The sequence below is a fragment of the Pantherophis guttatus genome, chromosome 18, assembly GCF_059756535.1.
Source record: "Pantherophis guttatus breed Tessera chromosome 18, ASM5975653v1, whole genome shotgun sequence".
In the NCBI taxonomy this organism is placed as follows: Eukaryota; Metazoa; Chordata; class Lepidosauria; order Squamata; family Colubridae; genus Pantherophis; species Pantherophis guttatus.
In genome coordinates, this window is record NC_142080.1 from 14048138 (window position 1) to 14063358 (window position 15221).

Genomic DNA, 15221 nt, shown 5'->3' on the forward strand with positions numbered 1-15221 from the left:
CCAGAGAGGTCCCTGGAGACCAGGGCGCCTGGTCAGGACGCCCAACATCTGATGCTGGGAAAAGCCTGAAGTGGGATCCCCCCCTTCAACAGGCCAAGGGACCCCCCTCTTTGCTTGAAGCCCGAGTTGGTTATTACAGCCCTGGAAGCAGCAAAGAGAACCCAAAAAGAGTCAATCAAGGACCAGCAGCACCTGCTTCCTCTGCCTCACATTTTCTGCCTGGGAACCGGAGAGGCTTTGTTGCTCTTGAAGCTGTGACGGGGGACGAGCATTTAATGATTTACTTACCTGAAAAGAGGAGAGGACTTACTTTAAAGCTCCTCACCTAGTGCTCCCCTGCTCCTTGAGCCCCCCCCTCCCCCCTCCCCCGGCAGTTGCATCTTGGAATGGGCTGCAACGGAAGGCCTAGCAGCAGCACCGGCTGATCTCCCTCTCTTTGCCTACAGATGCTGCAGCTGCCTTGTGCCAAGGGCAGGATGCCCTTCTTGGCCCTCTGGCACCTCTTCCGCCACCCCGCTGCCTTCCTGAGCACCCCACGGGTAGAATACAAGCCAATCCAGAAGGTGATGGTAGCTAACCGAGGTGAGCAGGGCTTGGGAAGTGGGATAACTGGGAGCTGCTTCTGCCCCCCCACCCAACTGCTTGGCCGGGCTGTTTTTTCAGAGGCATTTTTAGAAGGAGCCATTTTATCGGCCTGGAACCAATGGTAGACAAACACTGTTAAATAATCTGAGTGGCCAATTTGGGTTTCTTTGACCCTGATCCCAAATGCTTTCCTAAAAACCGATAGCATGTCATCCTGACATTGTGCTCTTGTGATCTTAACGCTTATGAATTCCAGGGGAGATCGCAATCCGGGTCTTCCGAGCCTGCACGGAGCTGGGCATCCGGACAGTGGCGGTTTATTCTGAGCAGGACACGGGGCAGATGCATCGACAGAAGGCGGATGAGGCGTATCTGATTGGTCGCGGCCTCCCCCCAGTTCAGGCCTATCTGCACATTCCAGACATCATCAAAGTCGCCAAGGTGAGAAGGCAAAAAGGCCCCTTTGCTCTGACCTGGGTGGCCAAAGACAAGCAGGTATTCCCATAGCATACCCACAAAGACCAAAGCAGTCAGGGGAAGCCGTCCTTCGCTTTGGGGTCAGCGTGCTGAAATCATAGATTGGTATGATAGTTATTTGTATGTCTTGACCTCAGACTGGCAAAGCGATGCCTGGATCAATCCTTGCAAGACTTCCTGGATCTTCTTTCGGGGAGACTTCCGAGATTTGGTCCGAGATGGGGTTGCACTTCCTTATTTGGGGCTGCTGCGCATCCAGAGCTCTCCTGGACTCTCCGCTACTCCTTGAGGGGCAGGTGGCAGCTGCAGCCAGGAAGGCCTTTGCAGAGATCAATTCTGTGTGGTCAGTTCTGCCTGATACTGCACTGGATCTCTCACACCTCAGTCACCTTGCATTTAGACTATTGCAGTGATACGGGGCTACCCTTGAAGGCTACACCAAAGGTGTTGTTGGTCCAGAACATGGCAGGGTGATCAGTTCTGGGCAGGTCTCATCATGGCCTCTGCTTCCCAAGGTTGGCTCCCAAAAGCTTCTGGGTGCAGTTCCAAATATTGCTTATCAGCCACCAACACCTACCTGGCTCAGGGCCTCGTTATCTGAGGAAGCGCCAAATTCTTAATAAACAAAGGGCAAAGATCCAAACGCCACTAACATCTTGAAGTCTTGTTGACCTAGAGTCAAGTTGGAAGGGATCTTGGAGATCATATAGTCCAATCTCTTTCCCTCCATCTTCAAACTGCTTGGAAGCTTCTCGGTAGAGAACCTATCAGTGGTGGGTTGCCCCTGGTTCGCAACAGTTCTATAGAACCATTAGTAAAACCGGCAGGAGGCTCCGCCCACTGACCCCAACGTCATCAGAACGCTTCTGCGCATGCGAGAAGTGAGCGCGTGAGCGTGGCCCCATTGTGAACCGGTAGTAAAGGTAAGTAGAACCCACCCCTGGAACCTATGAATTGTTGGCCAAGGTGCCAACGAGGCCCAATGTTTCTGTGTCTACTGATTTTGATGGCAAAGGATTGTAGCCATTTATTCCTTGTAAAAAGGGAGTTATGTGGATGTAAAAGATTTATACGAGAAGCAGTCCTCTTGTCACTGCAGATTTCTGCTAACATGAAGGAATTTAACTCAAGTTAAAAAAAAAGATAAGAGACAGGCAAGCAGTATAGAAACATATATATATCAAAACAGATAGCAAATTATAGGCCGATTTCTTTGTTAAATTCAGATTACAAATTATTTACAAGTATAATTGCGGAAAGATTAAAAAAAATTCTAAATGGCTGGATTCACAATGATCAGAAAGGATTCCTCCCAGGGAGTCAAATGAGGGATAACGTGAGGACTGTAATAAATGTCATAGAATATTATGAACAGCACCTGGAAAAACAGCTGGCGTTAGTGTTCTTGGACGCCCAAAAGGCGTTCAACAACTTAAATTGGAAATTTATGATCAACCAAATTGATTTAATGGGATTTGGGACAAATTTTAGAAAGATGATTGAAAATATTTACCATAAACAGAGGGCAAGCATTTTAATAAATGGGGACAAGACGCGGATATTTTGGATACAAAAGGGAGTTAGACAGGGATGCCCCCTGTCCCCTCTACTCTTTATAATAGCGCTGGAAATCCTACTCAGAAAGATCAGAGATAACAAAGAAATCAAAGGACTACAAATTAAGAAAGAAATTTTAAAAACACAAGCCTTTGCAGATGACGTGGCCTTAATAATGGAAGATCCCTTGAAATCTGGCCCCAAATTACTCCAGGAAGTACAACAGTATGGAGAAGCCGCTGGCTTCAAGCTTAACAAAACTAAAACTAAAATTTTAGCAAGAAATATGACAGAGACAAACAAGAAAGAGCTAGAAAAATCCTTAGAACTTCAGATAGCAAAGAAAATAAAATATTTGGGAATATGGATTACTGCAAGATATTCCTCTTTAAAGGAGGATAACTACAGTCCACTACTACAAAAAATAAAGCAGGATATAGACAGATGGAAGAAGTTAAAACTGTCCTTTACAGGTAAGATCTCAGCAATTAAAATGAATATTCTCCCCAAGATTATATTTTTATTTCAAATTATTCCAGTGAACATTGATAAAAAATATTTCCTAGATCTGGAAAAGAAGGTGCGAGAATTTTTGTGGGAAGGGAAGAAGGCAAGGATTGCATATAAAACACTGCAAGGGAAAAGAAGCATGGGTGGCTTCGGATTACCCGATTGGGAAGCATATCAGAAGGCGGCCAAATTAGTATGGATCAAAGAATGGGTTACATTACAAAACAAGAGAATTTTGACGTTAGAAGGCCACGATCTACAGGCAGGCTGGCACGCTTATTTATGGGGCCTAAAGAATAAAAAGAACTCATATTTCCACAAACACAAATTAAGGGAGACCCTGATTCAAACATGGGAAGAAATTAGACAAAGATTTTACACGAAAGTACCGATCTGGCTCTCAATTATGGAGGCTTTGACTGCCTCTAATAAAAGGGATATCTTGAAATTCGGCATGTACAAAAGATATATTAGATGATAATGGTATTCTTAAATCACGAGAAATATTAAGTAATCAAGATTTCAACTTAGATTGGTGGAGCTACCTGCAGATAAGCTCTAGATATCAAAAAGATAGGGATCAATTTGGTATAGAGACGAAGTACAACAATTTGGATAAAATTATGTTGGGGATTGAAAAGAAAATGCTAGCGAGATTTTACAACCTCTTATTAGGCGAGGACAGAGCAGAAGGAATAGCTAGGAATCAACTAAGCATTTGGGAAAAAAATATTGGCTATAGACTAAATTTCAATGACTGGGAGGAGACTTGGAATAGGAATTATAATCTGACTAAATCAGCAATTTACAGGGAGAACCACTATAAAATATTTTATAGATGGTATCTAGCCTAAGGTGACCAGATTTTAACATTGGTAAAGAGGGACATTGTGGGCGTGGCTTATTTTGTGGGCGTGGCTAGCTGGTCATGTGACGGTGGGCGTGGCTAGCTGGTCATGTGACCGGGTGGCCATGGCTATGTCTATAGGGTAAGGTGAACAGATTTTAACATTGGTAAGAAGGACACCATTGTGGGCGTGGCTTATTGTGTGGGCGTGGCTTGGAGGCCATGTGACTGGGTGGGCGTGGCTACCTGGTCATGTGACCGGGTGGCCATGGCTATGTGTATAGGGACTACTCAGAGGGCTGAAAAGTCATTTCTGACAGGTCCTCACACTTTTGACTGGTCCTCACACTTATGACCATCCTCACATTTATGCCCGTGCAGCATTCTTAACAACCATGTCACTCATTTCACAACTGCTTCTCTTCAACAAGGTGACAAGATAGGGCAAAAATGTAAAATGTGAGGACAGTCGTAAGTTCGAGGACTGGTCAAAAGTGTGAGGACCAGTCAAAAATAACTTTTTCAGCCCTCTGAGTAGTCCATATGCACAAAAGGACTAACCAGAGGGCTGAAAAAAGTCATTTCTGACAGGTCCTCGCACTTTTGACTGGTCCTCACACTTATGACCATCCTCACATTTATGCCCGTGCAGCATTCTTAACAACCATGTCACTCATTTCACAACTGCTTCTCTTCAACATGGTGACAAGATAGCGCAAAAAACGTAAAATGTGAGGACAGTCGTAAGTTCGAGGACTGGTCAAAAGTGCGAGGACCAGTCAAAAATAACTTTTTCAGCCCTCTGAGTAGTCCATATGCATAAAAGGATACAGCAATAGAGAGGGATGAAGGAATGGAAATTAGAGTAGGAGTGAGGGTAAGAGAGGGAGGAAGAGAGGAGGAGAAGGAGAAAGAAAGAGGAAGTAGGGAGGAGAAAAAGAGGGTGGGGGGAAGAGAAAGTAAGAAGGAAAGAAAAGAGAGAGGTGGTAGGTTTGAGGAGAAAGATTGCTGTACAATAAAAAAGATGAAAGGGAAAAAAGCCAACCCCAAGCAAATATAAAGATATTAAGATAAAGAATGAATTGTTAAACTTTAAAGAATAAAAGAGAACAAATATGAATAAATAGCAATAATTAGAAACACACATACAAACATACAATGTATTTTCTTTGAACAGAATATTTGGCTGGTTCACAAATTTAAACAGCGTTTAGTCATTTCAATTAAATTTACAATTTCTATATTTCCTTTTTGCCATATTTATTCCTCATCTATTTTTTAAAAAAACCAATATTACCCTTCATCCTCATCTCTAATCTTAATCAAATTCAATTTTTCCCTTCTATTCTATATAATACCCCTTCCCATTGTCATCTATTTTTATATCCATCCTCACATTGTTTAATTATGTAATTATGTAATACAGTTGTTTAATACAAATTCAACATTTTAATATAAATCAATTAGTTATAAAACTATCTTTTTTGTATATTAATCAATATGAACATGAATATTCCAATTATTTCCATGCAATCCAATTTCTTACAAATCAATTAATTATATTTACCAATAATAATAAACCAAATAATTTCTCCCATATATTCCTCCGAACCACAACTTAACCATTTCTGCTTTCAACACAATATACAATTAATAGTATCTCAATTATTACAATTCCCTAGTTAAATACAGCTTTTTTTCCTTTGTGTTTTAAAATCTTGAACTCTCCTCCTAAATTTCCCATTGTTTGCAGTTTTTCACCTACCTTTTTTGGGGAGGAAAAATAAAAATAAAAATAAATCTCTCTCTGCCTCATTTTGTCACGCTGCACCAAAGACCCTGGTTTCGGTTTCGTTTCTGAAGCTTAGCTAGGGGGAAAAAAAACTGCTTTACACTGATTGCCTGTAGGGCGGCCCTTTGAAGCCCCGGGCAAGAGTTTAAACAGTTTTTTTTTCTTCTAGCCATCAGCTGGGGCTCAAGAAAAATCAGGACTTTTTTGAAACGCCGCGGGACGCGGGACAAATTGCTCAAAAGCGGGACTGTCCCGCCAAAAGCGGGACGTCTGGTCACCTTAATCTAGCCCCAGCTAGACTAGCAAAAATATTTCCCAGTGCCTCAGCGATATGTTGGAAGTGTGGAAAGGAGGTTGGCACCTTCTTTCATATGTGGTGGTCCTGCCCGGAGACAAAAAAGTTTTGGACAAAAATATGAATTTGGCTACGAGAAATAGTGGAAGAAGATATAAAAATTTCCCCCGAAATCTTCCTATTAGGAAGATTAGGAAGATTAGAAATCTTCCTATTAGGAAGATTTGCAAAATACTGGAAGGACAAACAAACCCCTCCAGAGATGACAATAATTAATAAAATCTTAGAATGTGCAGAAATGGCAAAATTAACAAGTGTTCTTAAAGACGATGAGAATTCAAAATTTAAGGCAGTATGGGAAAGGTGGTACAAATGGTGGAATAATAGAACGAGACTATAAGGATATGTCTATTTCTAATAATGGTAGATTTGAAGATACTTGATATGTACATAATGTAAATATGTAACCGCACGACACCTCAGATGTTAATGGAGATTTGATGTTTTCTTTTTCAAAAATTTTTTTTAAAATCAATAAAGTATTATTAAAAAAAAAAAAGAGAGACAGGCAAGCAGTAGGCCTATTTGGGATTAAAGGCTGAGCTAAAATTGACCAATCAAATTTATCCCACGTGTCCAAACGTGAGCGCCCACTGACTACACTTTCCCTGTACCTAACTGTTTCTGCAGGTCACAGTGGGTCACAGTGGGAATCGGATGCAAAGGATCTTGCTCGCCCTTAAAAAGACAAGCTGCTTTCCAGATTATTTTCTCTCGTTCTGTTACAGGCTGACTACTGGGAGAAACATTTCTAATCCAGTTGGCCTCGGTCTCCTCCCCAAACAGCTCATTTTGCATCTCGTGGGTGCAAACGGACCAGTTTCGTTGCCCAACAGCTGCACAGGCAGGAGGGAGCTCCGGCTCCTTGGGGGTTTCTCAAGGGACTGTCTGTCTCTTCTAGAAAAAGCCTGAGCAGACTTTGCTTTTCCACTCCACCGATGGCTTTTGGTGGAGCGTTTGGTCTGTATTTGGGACAGACCGATGTCCTCCTTCTAAATCCTCTCTGGAGAATTGGGGGCCATTCTGGGATGGGCTGGAGCGGGGGGGGGGTCTGCAAAGGGAAAGAGTGAGCCCTGTTGCGCAAGCAGACACAGTTGACACAAAAGATCTTGGATTTAAGATGTTGAAAATTTTAAATATGTGGCTCTGCACAAAGATTTTCAGCATAAAGTTAAGTTTTAATTCCGCAAATGTTTAAGCCAGTGTTGCAGGTGGTGTTTTTGTATATATTTTTGATCTGTTAGACACATTTGCAGGAGACAAATAGCATATGGGCTTTCTAAACAGCCTGTCCAGTTTAGAAACCTCAGGGATGCTTTGCCTGAGAGAGCAAAGATTTTCAATGTTTCCTGCTTTTTTCAGGAGAATGCAGTGGATGCGATCCATCCCGGCTACGGCTTCCTCTCTGAGCGAGCTGATTTCGCCAAGGCCTGCCTGGAAGCTGGGGTGTGCTTCATTGGGCCCTCTCCTGAAGTGGTGCGCAAGATGGGGGACAAGGTGGAGGCCCGCGCCATTGCTATTTCTGCTGGTAAGAACGTTTGCCTCACAAGCACACCGTTCTATGGTGATCGAACTCTGCTTGGCCAGCTCCCCAAGAGGCCCAGAGAGATGGCTTATTGCAGTCCATCGGATAAGACAGTAAAACGGTTGCTTGTTTCAGTTTCAGCCCTGGGAAACGGCTTCTCCTGTTCAGAAGTCCAGGAGCCCTTTCCAAATAATCAAGAATTCTACTTTGCCTGCTCAAGAGAGAAAAGCCTCTTTCCCTTTGGATTGAACCACTGCGGAAACAAAACAGAATTTTCCTGCCTTCTTACATGCAACTTAAGCTTCTTTCTTACTTGGTGTTCTGAGGGACCAGCTTTATAGTCCAGGTGGATACAAGAGAGCTTCAACAAGCAGGCAGATACTGATATTAGCTAATTCTTTATGTTCCATGAAACTTGCAGTCTTAAATCCTAGAAATTAATGATTGGAAGGGACCAAGAGATGTAGGAACCCACTCAGTCTCTGTTCAATGCCTCCAGTAAGGGCATTCCAGCAATTCCTCTGAGGCATCTGTTGCACTTTGCTTGTATATATTTTTGTTTCCTGGTCTGTTCTTCAGAGCAAGGATTCTGCCCTGTGTTGTACATGACAGACCTGTAGATCCTCAAAGGCAGCTGTCGCTTCTCCAGTCCCCTCCTCATCTTGGTTTCTTTCTTCCAGACCTGTCTTTCCTGAACAGCTGGATGCATTGTGGCCTGAGATACTCAGAACAGAGGGTGGGGGGATGATTGTGCTATCCACCCATTGTTGCTGCCTCATCAACAAATTTTCCTTTCCACCCCCTCATTCCAGTCATGTATAAATATCTTGAACTGCACAGGGCCAAGGAAGGACCCCTGCGGGATTCCCCTTGGGAATTTTGACACAGAGGCTGAAGGACAATCTATGTCTTGTCACCTTCTCTGAATCTTGCAGGGAACTTTGCAGTTGCTTTGGGAGAATCAGGTTAATGATGCACTTTTATTTCCATGGTCAGCGATACTAGTTGCCCTATTAAAACGGAACTCAGGTTGTTTTGACATGGTTTACTCTTGATGCACCCAAAATAAGGAACAAAGGGGGCCATAGGGGGCCAGAAATACGTTGAAATTTTATCCCCTTTCCAGAAGAACGCTGGGGTGGTGGTGGTGGTGGTGGTGGTGGGGAGAGTATTCCCTGAAGTGGGGGCTATTGATGAGCCGTGGTGGCGCAGTGGTTTGAATGCAGTACTGCAGGCTAATTTTGCTGACTGCCGACAGTTCAATTCTCCTCGCTTCTGAGGTTGACTCAGCCTTCAATCCTTCTGAGGCCAGTAAAATGAGGACCCACATTGTTGGGGGCAACAGTCTGACTCTGTAAACCTTTTAGAGAGGGCTGTAAAGCCTTGTGGAGTGGTATATAAGTCTGAGCACGATTGCTATTGCTATTGCAGTGCTCTGCAGCACTGGAACATACAGCCATGCCTCCTTTTTGAAATATCTGCAACCTGCCTGCTGCATTATCCGACTTTTGCCCAGTATCAACCTCAAGCTGATCGTCTTGCAGACAACTGTCTGTCTGTCTGCTTATATGGGAGGCTAAAGCCAATATTGCAGCAAGGTCACAGTCCTGACCGGCTTTCAGGTGTAATTGGTCTCAAACATGAAATAATCTCCCTTTAAAAACTGAAACAGGTGCTCTAGCTATTCAGGTCACCTACCATCTTCTAGCCATCTCTCTTCTTATCCACCTTTCCTGGTAGCCTCTTCTACCTGTCTACCTTACTTTTGTTGGCTATTAACTTTTTTTTTTGAAAAATATTTTTTTAATTTTTAAAAACATAAACATAAAATACATCTTTTAAGAACGAAGTCTTGACCCGGTCATGAATAGGTACATTTGCTTAAAACTCTTTAACAACTCTTTGCTGAATTTCCTCAATTACATCTTTTAACATAAAAATAAAAAACATAAAATTTTTAACAAATATTCTAACATCTTAATCTAAGTATTTACCTTATTATTTTATCACCACAAATCTTAATTTTCAAATAAACACAACTCTATTTTTATTTCCATTTATAAATCAAATTTCTATCTATCCTCTTTCATCCCTAGACCCATTAACTCTATTAACTTACACCTAATTTTCTTAAATTTATCATCTATTACACTTTTCATTTTACACAGAATCATTTCATACTCATCTCGCTTCATTATTAATTATCTTCCAGCATATTCCTCTTCACCCCATATCTATTATTTTAACTAATTTCCAGCATTTTCATATTTAAACTAATTTCCAGTATTTTCTCCTCCACACCTCCGTCTATTATTTTGGCTGATTTGCAGCATATTTCATTTCAGCATATTCTCCTCCATACCTCCAACTATTGTTTGGCTGATTCCCAGCATATTCTCCTCCATACTTCCAACTATTGTTTAGCTGATTCCCAGCATAGTACCTTGTTTTGGCTGTTTTCCAGCATATTCTTCTCCATATCTCCAACTATTGTTTGGCTAATTTTCAACATATTTCACTGTTTCCCAACATATTCTTCCTGGGTGATTCCCAGCATATTTCTAAATATTAACCATTTCCAATATACATTAAACTCAATCTTTACTACTTAAGTCTGTGTATCTTATTTTACCATCCAACAATACATTAAACATTCATATTTAATCATATTTACCATTCTCTGTTTTGTTTACAATTTAACATTGAGACATGTTGCATCTAACATACTTATGTATATTCTCCACATATTCTCCTATAAGCTAATAAATTCTCTTAGGTTTTTCTTGTATTTGTGTATGCTCTTATTCTTCTTTAAAAATATCATTTTTATCCACCTTTGCATTAATTTTCTATTTTAATTACCTTGTTTTATTCTCCATCTTTGTTATTCTATAAGTACCTCCTGTTTAAATTCAAAATTTATTTAAACATAACATTTTCATTTTCAATCAATCTGTTTTATATTCTAATTTCACAACCAAGTATATTTTATTTCTTCATTTCCTTATCTGTCCATAGATATTCCATTTCAAATTCAGTATTGCCTAATTTAAAACTCTAAATGTCATTTTAATTCGTTAGTTACTTCTATTCCATGCAAAATCTGCCAGTTTTCCTTCTTTTGTTCCTGCACCATTTGTCTTCTTTTGTTCCTACGCCAATGCTTCAATTTTTATAGTTCCTCTATATTTCTTCTTTCTTTCCACCAATAAAACCACCCGTAGACTGAATAGGAACCTCCAGAACCAAAAGCCCTTGGTTATTTTCAAAATAATCCAGGATACATGGTAAATCACATTGTTTCTTTTTCAAACAGAAGGTGACTCTCCAGTCAACACTTTCCCTTAGTCACGGCAATCTCCATTTTGTTACAGTTACATAGCCATCCATTTGTCTCTCCTCTTCTAAATTTTAAAGGTGTTGAATCCCTATTTGTCCCTTTTTTTCCCCTTTCTCAAAACATCAAGTCAGTTCCAATTTAGAAACATTTCCCCCAGTTTTTCTAGCAAGTCTCAATGTTCAATTATTCCAAATGGTCTGTATTAAAATAAATTCCTTAATGGGTCTTTGCCTCCTGTAATTGCTTTACTAATTCTTCTTGCCCCACAAATCCACAGCCGCTGTTTAAGGCTAGGGGTCTTACTTATAAAAGTCCATGCTTTATCGTTGTTTCTTGCTAGGGTTGGTGTCACTCACCTGGCTTCAAAGCACCTCGTTCTTTTCTTCTTTCCTCCTGCACATTTCTTTTTTCGGTTTGTCACGGCTTCGTGTCAGCTGCCATGGCTGCCGCCTCCCGCCACCGACTCACAGAGGGTTCCCTCCGACCTCCGAGGAACTTGCCTGTTCCTCTCGGTCATCCAAGGAGCCCCTCTTCTTCCCCCATCCCTGCAAGACGTGTTTGGTCCAAAGACCCATCAGCGGCGGTTCGGCAGCCGGGGTTTTCGTGGGACTCATCAGAGCCCGCTATTTCTCCGACTGTCTTGCTGTGATGCCAAACCGGAAGTTATTAACTTTGTTGTTAGTTGCGAAGTCATATCCGACTCATCACGACCCCATGGACAACTTTCCTCCAGGCCTTCCTGTCCTCTACCATCCCCGGAGACTATTTAAGCTCACGCCTACTACTTCAGTGACTCCATCCAGCCACCTCGTTCTCTGTCGTCCCCTTCTTCTTTTGCCCTCAATCGTTCCCAGCATTAGGCTCTTCTCTAGTGAGTCCTCCCTTCTCATTAGGTGGCCAAAGTATTTGAGTTTCATCTTTAGGATCTGGCCTTCTAAAGATCAGTCAGGATTGATCTCCTCTAGGAGATGGACTGGTTTGATCGCCTTGCAGTCTAAGGTACTTGCAGGAGTCTTCTCCAGCACCATAGTTCAAAGACCTCAATTCTTTGATGCTCAGCCTGCCTTATGGTCCAACTTTCACAACCATACATTGCAACTGAGAAAACCATAGCCTTGACTATACGCACTTTTTTTTGGCAGGGTGATATCTCTGCTTTTTAGCATGCTGTCTAACTTTGCCATAGCTTTCCTCCCCAGGAGCAAGCGTCTTTTAATTTTTTGGCTGCAGTCCCCATCTGCAGTGATCTTGGAGCCCAGGAAAATAAAATCTGTCACTGCCTCCATTTCTTCCCCATCTATTTGCCAGGAATTGAGAGGGCCGGATGCCATGATCTTAGTTTTCTTAATGTTGAGTTTCAAGCCAACTTTTGCACTCTCCTCCTTCACCCGCATGAAGAGGCTCTTTAGTTCCTCTTCACTTTCTGTCATTAGAGTGGTATCATCTGCATATCTGAGGTTGTTGATATTTCTCCCGGCAAACTTAATTCCAACTTTTGATTCATCTAGTCCCGCCTTTCTCATGATATGCTCTGCATATAAATTAAATAGGCAGGGCGACAGTATACAGCTGTGCCGGACTCCTTTCCCAATTTTGAACAAATCAGTGGTTCCAGGTCCAGTTCTCACTGTTGCTTCTTGACCTGCATATTGGTTTCTCAAGAGACAAATAAAATGGTTTGGTACTGTCATATCTTTGAGAACTTGCCACAATTTGTTGTGATCCACACAATCAAAGGCTTTAGCATAGTCAATGAAGCAGAAGTAGATGTTTTTCTGGGACTCCCTAGCTTTCTCCATGATCCAGCGTATGTTGGCAATTTGATCTCTAGTTCCTCTGCCTCTTTGAAATCCTGCCTGCGCTTCTGGTAGTTCTCAGTCCACATACTGCTGGAGCCTAGCTTGTAGGATTTTGAGCATAACTTTACTAGCATGTGAAATGAGTGCAATGGTGCTGTAGTTTGAGCATTCTTTGGCATTGCCTTTCTTTGGAATTGGAATGTAAACTGACCTTTTGCAATCCTGTGGCCACTGTTGAGTTTTCCAAATTTGCTGGCATATTGAATGTAGCGCTTTTACTGCATCGTCTTTTAAGATTTTGAATAGCTCAGCTGGAATACTGTCACCTCCACTAGCTTTGCTGTTGCTCAGACTTCCTAAGGCCCACTTGACTTCGCATTCCAGGATGTCTGGCTTGAGGTCACCCCATGGTTATCAGGGATGTTAAGCACTTTCTTGTATAGTTCTTCTGTGTAATTTTTCCCCCTCTTCTTAATCTCTTCTGCTTCTGTTAGGCCCCTGCCATTTTGGTCCTTTATCATGCCCATCTTTGCATGAAACGTTCCCTTCATATCTCCAGTTTTCTTGAAGAGATCTCTGGTCCTCCCTATTCTATTGTTTTCTTCTATTTCTCTTGTACAAAGGGTAGTGTGCTGCTGTTTGTAGAGTCTGGTTGCTTATTTCCCTCCCTGCCAATACTTCATTTTCCCTCACCGTATCCATTTAATGGCTTCTAACCTAACTCTCCTATGCAACCAAAATACAACTTTGATGACATCTGTTAATGTTTGCCGATTTGGCACCTTGCAAACTGTTTCTGTTTTAACCTACATTAGCTGAAGATCACAACATTTTCATCCATGATAGTTTCTTAAGCTCCCTTTCATTCATGTTGCTCTTGTTCAAATGGTGATGTGCAACTGTACTTCTAGTATCTTATGTTCATTTGGAGTCTGGAGCTTGGATTTAAACATCACTGTTCAAAAAGGACAGTGCTGTAACAAATTGGAGCAAGTTCAGAGGAGGTCTCCCGAGATGATGAAAGATCTGCATGAGGAATGGTTAAAGGTATTAGCCTACAGTAAAGATGACTCAGGGCAGGCAGCAGCCTTGAAACCGCTCCTTGTTGTCCCTTTTGTTCCAAGTTTGCTAATTTCTGGTAGGAGGTCATCATCTTGTTGGAGCTGAGTTTTTTTAGACCCAGGGCAATACAATTCAGAGAACGGGAACCATATGAGTCCCCATTTTGGTAGACCATGGCAGGACCTGGACAGGATCCTTTTCATTCTGAGATCTCAGAAGCTTTTTATAGAGGTGATTGCTTTTTTGGACTGCTGATGAGTTGGAATCTTTCAGTACTTCAGCCAATAGTTGTAGATCCTAACCTTGGAAAAGGTACATGAGAGCTGTTAAGGGAGCCTTGGATGACGGCAGTTTTGAGAAAGAAACTCATCATAATCTCACCTTAGTTTGGTTTAACATAAGAGAGGAAAGGGAGGAATTTGGAAAAGAGGCTTTCAGGGTTCTGCTAATTTTCCTTAGTAAGGATGCCAATCTTGTAGGTGATTTTGAGTTTTTCTTACACCTTCCTCAAGATCAGCTCCATGTTCCCTTACTACTCCTGCTCCTTCTAAGGGACAGTTCCAGGAGATGGGTGGACAAGACAGAGCAATAGAACTGGAGGCGGCCTGGGCAGAGGCCTTGAGGACAGGTGTTCCTTAATCCTCTCCCAACAGACACTCCTAATCAGGGCTCCCAGTCTGGCATTCTGACACAGTCCAGCCGCTGTCGGGCTCAGTGGGACTCCTCTTTGCTCCTCAGGAGTGCCTGTGGTCCCTGGGACAGATGCCCCCATCTCCTCTCTGAGTGAGGCACAGGAGTTCTCGCAGGCGTACGGCTTTCCCATCATCTTCAAGGCTGCTTATGGCGGAGGAGGACGGGGCATGAGAGTTGTGCGCAGCTATGAGGTAAGGCATGTGGCTCGGCATGCGGGGCCTTGAACTTGGGGAAGAAGCTGTGCCCGGGCAAGCTGTGACAGGGGAGCCCATCCAAAGCTAATTGAAGGGTGGTTCTCGGTTGAAAGGATTTGTCAGTGACAAAACCGTTGTCGGGGGACACCAGATTGCCCCCCAAAATGCAATCTTTGAGGAGGGTCCTTTCTTGTCCCCTGGTGGGGCAGAAATGTTGGGGGTCATCCCCAGCTGGGGACAGGAGGGCCTTGGTTGAGGACGGGGTGTCAAGCCGGGGTATCCCCTTTTCTCTGGGCAGGAGCTGGAAGAGAACTACACCCGGGCGTTCTCTGAGGCCCTTTCTGCTTTTGGCAATGGTGCTCTCTTTGTGGAGAAATTCGTGGAGAAGCCAAGACACATCGAAGTCCAGATTTTGGGTATGGAACAAAATAGTTGTGCGTCCTTTCTTTCTCTGGAGGGTAGCAGTGAAAGATGATTTCTTAATC

The 15221-nt window shown here is 42.6% G+C and overlaps 1 protein-coding gene across 6 annotated transcripts in view; it reads left to right on the forward strand.

Annotated features, from left to right (window-relative positions):
- The window catches only part of PC (pyruvate carboxylase), a 150371-nt gene that overhangs the window by 54418 nt on the left and 80732 nt on the right, over nt 1–15221 (forward strand). For all 6 annotated transcript variants that reach the window (XM_034427002.3, XM_034427003.3, XM_087881274.1 and 3 more), the window contains 5 exons: nt 447–582; nt 842–1026; nt 7486–7651; nt 14588–14733; nt 15035–15152. In XM_034427002.3, the coding sequence (XP_034282893.1) occupies nt 447–582; nt 842–1026; nt 7486–7651; nt 14588–14733; nt 15035–15152 (751 nt within the window). The remainder of the gene's footprint in view (nt 1–446; nt 583–841; nt 1027–7485; nt 7652–14587; nt 14734–15034; nt 15153–15221) is intronic.